At 53.2% G+C, this 6,674-nt stretch overlaps 1 protein-coding gene across 1 annotated transcript in view; it reads right to left on the bottom strand.

Annotated features, from left to right (window-relative positions):
- The window catches only part of FBXO24 (F-box protein 24), a 21,185-nt gene extending 14,536 nt beyond the window's left edge, over nt 1-6,649 (bottom strand). The window contains exons 1-4 of the mRNA XM_026456641.1: nt 6,312-6,649; nt 3,178-3,276; nt 2,887-3,070; nt 687-922 (exon numbers count right to left, since the gene is read on the bottom strand). Of these exons, the coding sequence (XP_026312426.1) occupies nt 687-922; nt 2,887-3,070; nt 3,178-3,276; nt 6,312-6,350 (558 nt within the window). The 5' untranslated portion in view covers nt 6,351-6,649. The remainder of the gene's footprint in view (nt 1-686; nt 923-2,886; nt 3,071-3,177; nt 3,277-6,311) is intronic.
- Between the last annotated feature and the right edge of the window lie 25 nt (nt 6,650-6,674).

Raw genomic sequence — 6,674 nt, 5'->3', positions numbered from 1 at the left:
TTTCTTTTTCTTTTTTTTTTTTTCTTGAGACGGAGTCTTGCTCTGTCGCCCAGGCTGGAGTGCAGTGGCCGGATCTTGGCTCACTGCAAGCTCCGCCTCCCGGGTTCACGCCATTCTCCTGCCTCAGCCTCCTGAGCAGCTGGGACTACAGGCGCCCGCCACCATGCCCGGCTAATTTTTTTTTGTATTTTTTAGTAGAGACGGGGTTTCACCGTGTTAGCCAGGATGGTCTCGATCTCCTGACCTCGTGATCCGCCCGTCTCAGCCTCCCAAAGTGCTGGGATTACAGGCTTGAGCCACCACGCCCGGCCTTCTTTTTCTTTTTTGAGACGGAGTCTCGCTCTTCTTGCCCAGGCTTGAGTGCAAGGGTGCAATCTCGGCTCACTACAGCCTCTGCCTCCCAGGTTCAAGTGATTCTCCTGCCTCAGTCTCCCAAGTAGCTGGGATTATAGGCACCCACCACCACACCCAGCTAATTTTTGTATTTTTAGTAGAGACAGGGGTTTCGCCATGTTGGCCAGGCTGGTCTCGAACTCCTGGTCTCAGGTGATCCGCCTGCCTCAGCCTTCCAAAGTGCTAGGATTATAGGTGTAAGCCACTGCACCCGGCCTCAGGTACATCTTTATAGCAGCGTGAAAATGGACTAATACAGGTGGGCTCTCAGCTGCCAGGGTTCTGCTACTTACATCTTTGGCTCCACGACACAACACAACATAGCGACAGGCCCGCTTCCACTGCACCTGGCCGAGGGTGGAGACCAGGGCATTTTTGAGGAAGAAGAGGGTCCCCACATAGTCAAGAATGAAGACATGATCCTTGGTGGGCAAGAAGCGACGGTAGCCATGGGCTAGCAAGGGGGCCACACTCTTGCTGAGACATTGGCGGCGGCCTCCAAATGCCTGGAAATACAGGCCCTTCGTGTCTGGAGGAGGGAAGGAGATGGAAGATTCAAGGGATGGGATGACACGAGGGAGATGAGTTGGAGCTTGGGTAGATTTCTCAGACACCCTGGTTTGTAGCTCCTCCCCATCCCCAAGACAGGGGAACAGACCCCTTATGAAGGAGATGTGTAAAATAAGCTTAGATTATACTCGGCATGCGAACTTTAGTCTCCAGCCGACCTCAGCCCAGGGTCACACATGTGCTTCTTTTTTTTTTTTTGAGACGCAGTCTCAGTCTCGCTCTGTGGCCCAGGCTGGAGTGCAGTGGCCGGATCTCAGCTCACTGCAAGCTCCGCCTCCCGGGTTCCTGCCATTCTCCTGCCTCAGCCTCCCGAGTAGCTGGGACTACAGGCGCCCGCCACCTCGCTCGGCTAGTTTTTTGTTTTTGTTTGTTTTTTTTTTTTTTTGAGACGGGGTCTTGCTCTGTCGCCCGAGCTGGAGTGCAGTGGCCAGATCTCAGCTCACTGCAAGCTCCGCCTCCCGGATTTACGCCATTCTCCTGCCTCAGCCTCCCGAGTAGCTGGGACTACAGGCGCCCGCCACCTCACCCGGCTAGTTTTTTTTTTTTTGTATTTTTAGTAGAGACGGGGTTTCACCGTGTTAGCCAGGATGGTCTCGATCTCCTGACCTCGTGATCCGCCTGTCTTGGCCTCCCAAAGTGCTGGGATTACAGGCTTGAGCCACCGCGCCCGGCCTCGGCTAGTTTTTTGTATTGTTAGTAGAGACAAGGTTTCACCGTGTTAGCCAGGATGGTCTCGATCTCCTGACCTCGTGATCCGCCCGTCTCGGCCTCCCAAAGTGCTGGGATTACAGGCTTGAGCCACCGCGCCTGGCCTACACATGTGCTTCTTAGTGAGCAGTTCTTTGGTGCAACCTTGCATCAGCGATGTCGAGGAAAACTCTTAAGAATAAAGACACTGAGGCCGGGCGTGGCATCCACCCCCCTCACCCTGAGCCCCTCCTCCCATCCTCACAGCCCAGTGAATTTTTGCATGCCTGTAATCCCAGCACTTTAGGAGCCCAGGAATTTGAGACCAGCCTGGGCAATGTGGCAAAACCCCATCTCTACTAAAAATACAAAAATTATCCGGGTGTGGTGGCGGCAGCCTGTAATCCCAGCTACTCAGGAAGCTGAGGCAGGAGAATACTTGAACTCGGGAGGTAGAGGTTGCATTGAGCCAAGATCGTGCTACTGTGCTCCAGCCTGGGTGACAGAGCAAGACCCTCTCTCAATAAAAAACAACAACAAAAAAAACCTGTCTAAAAAAAAAAAAGAAAAGAAACAACAGAAAAAAGAGACAGAAGCAGGAGTGGAAAGGAATGATCAATGAAGTCCGCTCATCCTCCCTCGCCCCTAGCTTTGGATCTGCGTTCTGGGTACCCCTTCTCTTTTAATCTCCCAGTGAGTGTAACAAGTACACTCTGGGTGATCCCTGGAGGGGAAGAGGGTTTATGACATGGTTCTCAGGCTGGGGGTGATTTTGTCCTTCAGGGACATTGGTTGTCACAATTAAGGGGGATGCTGCTGGCCATCTGGTGGGTGGAGGCCAGGGTTGCTGCTTAAACATCCTATGATGCAGAGGACAGCTCCCCACAGCAAGGAATTATTTTGCCCAAAATATCAATAGTAAGTTCAGAAGCCTTGGGTTAGAGGAGGGAAAACTCCAGGTTTGGGGAGTGAGCGATGCCTCTAGGGAAAAAGCGGGAAGTGTCTGTGTACAGAGGGAGACTTGGCAGGGAGGCCGCTAATGGGGGCTGTGGGTGGATTCTGAAGACTTGCAGGAAGTACTCAAGGGAGAATGTTTGAACTGGACCCGTTTCTTCCAGAGAAAGGGGCGCTGGAAGCACTGTTAGGAGTGTGGGTGTCATCAGGGGACTTTAGAGAGCAGGAAGGCTAAGGCAGGACAAGAGGCAAGGAGAACAGGAGGTTCTGGGGAAGGTGTACAGTTCAGAATGGCAGCTCTCTTCCAGGGCCGGACTCCAGAACCCTGATCTCGGAGGCGCGGACTGAGTCTGCGACAGATGCGTCTCCACACGCTTTCCGTATCGCACACTTCGTAGAAGTAGCGGCAGGTCTGGCCCAGGGCGACAAGGTCTCTGACTGGGAGGAATGAGATGATATGCTCCACCTGGGAGGGAGGAGGGAAGAGGCGGGGCGGGGGGGGGGTCATTGGTGGCTCCTTGGTGGTCTGGCCCCCAATCCTATTATTCTCAACCCCCCTCCCCAAGGACTCACCAGCTCTGGGGGGAACAACTGGATAGAAATCGGATTCCCTTTCCCCTTCTTCTCTTCAACCCCAAGCTCCGGGCCACAAGAAGGGCAGCTTCTCTTCACCTACCCGAAAAAGGGTACATAGGATCCCATGAGGGTCCCACATCCTTTTTTCCTTTCTCTCTGCCTATCTTGGGGCTCATCTGACTCCAGCTGGGTGCAGTCATGTCCTCCCCTCTCTCTCCAGACCCATCCCTAACTTCTCCAAATAACTCCTCCCAATCTCCTGCGGCCAATCCCCCTCACCCGGAGCCCCTCCTCCCCTCCACAAAGCCTGGTGAATTTTTGCAGCTTCCGTCTCTGGCTTCCCCTCACCATCCTGATTGCCCCCTCCCTGCTCCTGCCCTCCTGTCTCCTAGGCCCTTGGCCCCCCGTTCCTGCTGGCTTTCCCACACTATGTCCTCTGCCTAGGCTTGGGGGACCTCTGGGCCCCCTCTGCCTCCTAGACCCCTCCCCCATGGAGTCTGGGGCTAACAAACCTCTCTGTGACCTCACTGTTTGGCCACTGTGACCTGTTCCCTTTAATCTTGTCCAGGACCCATCTCTCAGACAGCTCCTGGGTTCTAGCTCAGTTCTAGCCATCACATGGCTCAAGGGATATGCATTTTACTGGAGAAATAAAGTGTGAATTACTGGTAGGTGACATCTTTATTTCAGGGAGCAGGAGGAGGTTTTCCCACTTGAGGCCCTTTTAGCACTAACTCTGTAGATAAACACTGGTGAATTCTTCACGTTTCAGCAGGCCAAGGCCTCCAGGGATTGGTATCTCAAGAGTATAGGCTCAAAAAACTATAAAATCAGTTTGACAGGTGAGATGGAGAGGTGACTGTGCTCATAATCGTTTAGCTCACAAATGATTCAGCAAACTCTTTAGACTCATGAAAAAACACATCCAAAAGGAGACTGCAGCCTGGTGCCGGTGGCTCATGCCTGAAATCCCAGCACTTTTGGGTGGTCATGGTGCAAGGATGGCTTGAGGCCAGGGGTTCAAGACCAGCCTGGTCAACACAGAGGAGACCCTGTGTATATATATATAAAAAACTTAAAAATTACCCAGGCGTAGTGATGCACCCCTGTAGTCCCAGCTACTCAGAAGGCTGAGGCAGAAGAATTGCTTGAGCCTAGTTTGAGGCAGCAGTGAGCTATGATCCTGCCACTGTACTCCGGCCAGGGCGAGAATGATACCCAGTTTCAAAACAAAACAACAACAAAAAAGAAGACTGCTTTTGCTTTCCTGAGGGGCAGTAACATCATTGCATGTTTAAAGGACAACCTATTAAGGTGGGAGAAAGGGATGGATGTCCTCTAAAAGCTTAGGATTTCTCCCAGGGTCTCTGATATTAGCTTTGTCTTATGTGGGGTGACATTTATGAGGAGAAACAGCAGGGGTCAGGGTTGTATCTGTCCCGATCAGGGCAGATCTACACCAAGAAATCCAAGGAGTGGCTGGCTCTTGCAGGGGTTCAAAGGAGTCCCATCCTGCCAGACCACCAGCTCTCACCACACGGTGTCACAGATCTGTTAACTGACTGCACCAGACTGACCACCCAAATCCCCTTATGTATGGTGCCTAGCCACAGCTAGGCTGGGATACCTAAGATGGAATCTTAATACTTCAACAGCTATTCAGGAATATCAACTTCTGAGATGTGAACTTAGGAGAAAGCAACTTCAGTGACTTTTTTCTGGGCAACCTACCACATAGGAAGAGGACTGCATTAAGGACTTATGCCACTAGAAAGGAAGTTAAGATCTCCAAGTAGAAAGGTATTTTCCATTCCTCTTGCATTTGGATCCCCTTTATCCACTCCATTTCACCCCAGGAGGCAAACGAGAGGTTGTGAATAGAAAAAGTTCACTGTGGGTCAGGCTTGGTGGCTCACGCTTATAATCCCAGCACTTTGGGAGGGCGAGGTGGGAGGATTGCTTGAGTCCAGGAGTTTGAGATCAGCCTGGGCAACATAGTAGGACCCTGTCTCTACAAAAAATACAATTAGCAGGCATGGTGGTGCATGACTGTAGTCACAGTTACTCGGGAAGCTGAGGTGGGAGGTTGAGGCTGCAGTGAGCCATGATCAAGCCACTGCACTCCAGCCTGGGCAACAGGGCAACTCTGTCTCAAAAGAAAGAAAAAGTCCATTGTGGGCTGGGTGCGGTGGCTTACCCCTGTGATCCCAGTACTTTGGGAGGCAGAGGCAGGATCGCTTGAGGTCAAGAGTTTGAGACCAGCCTGGGCAATGTAGCAAAACCCCATCTCTACAAAAATTAAAAATAAATTAGCCAGGCGCGGTGGTGCCATGCCGCCCGTGGTCCCAGCTACTTGGGAGGCTGAGGCGGGAGGATCGCTTGAGTCCAGGGATTCAAGGCTGCAGTGAGCCATGACTGCACCACTGCACTCCAGCCTGGGCGACAGAACCAGACCGTCTTTAAAAAAACAAAAAAAAAAAAAAAAAAAAGAAGAGGAAAGGAAGGGAAGGGAGAGGGAGGGAAGAAGAGAGGAAGGGAGTGAAAATACCCATTGTGAAAACTGAGGGAGAGGGAAAGGACTCTGCGTGGAGGATCCAGAGACCTGGTTTCTACAGCCAGCTGTCAGGAACTTGCTGTTCGCTCTTGCTAACGCATCAACTTCCCTCTGCCTCAGTTTCTGCATTCGTAGCATCAAGGGCGTTTTCTAGACGGTGAGATCCTTTCTAAGCCTCTAAAAGCCTCTAAAACCCCCAGATCTGGTCCCCTCTCCATTCCTGTCCAGGGGAGCTCCTCGGGTGATACGGCAGACCGTGCAACGCTGCACCTACACCCTCCCTCCTCGAGCTGGGCGTCTCCAGGCTCCGGGAAGCCACCCGCCCGCCCCCAGCCCGAGGGTCCCTAGACCCCTGCCAGAGGCTTCACAGTCGGAGGTCCCCCCGCTGGCCCCTTCAGCTACGACAACCGCCAGTGCACTGGCCTCAAGCAGTCGCCCGACTCCCTTCCAGCCCTTGACGCCGGCTAGCCCCCTAACACGTCCAGCTCGCACTCGCCACTGCAGCCGCACACTGCGTTGCCGGCCGGCCCGGGCCTCCACGTTCATTCTTAATCGCAGTCTTAAAGTTCTAGCTCACCCGCCTCCTCCTTAGCAAAGGGACCGCCTTCTCGCCCATGCTATTGGTAGGTAGAGCCGTCCCTCAGAGAAGAGGCTGGTCCAGATTCCCTTCCGAGGCTCTAATTGGCCTTCTTGACAGTCACTCGCCTATATCTGGCTTACGATTGGTCTTTGGGGGACGAGGACTAGCCACTCCTGCTTGCGGTCCCTCGGCCCTTTTCCCTACTAGTTGAGTGCCGGTGTCCCCTCCTCTTGGTTGGACCTGATTGGCTCCACCTCCAGATCTAAGCATTGTGATTGGGTGCGGCTGCGCTGGGCGGGACGGCCTGGAGCGCCAGCCGTTGGCGAGCGCTCTATCCTCGTTCCCCTCCCTTCTCTCGTC

Source organism: Piliocolobus tephrosceles, chromosome 8 (assembly GCF_002776525.5).
Source record: "Piliocolobus tephrosceles isolate RC106 chromosome 8, ASM277652v3, whole genome shotgun sequence".
NCBI lineage: Eukaryota > Metazoa > Chordata > Mammalia > Primates > Cercopithecidae > Piliocolobus > Piliocolobus tephrosceles.
This window is presented reverse-complemented; position numbering and strand designations above follow the sequence as displayed.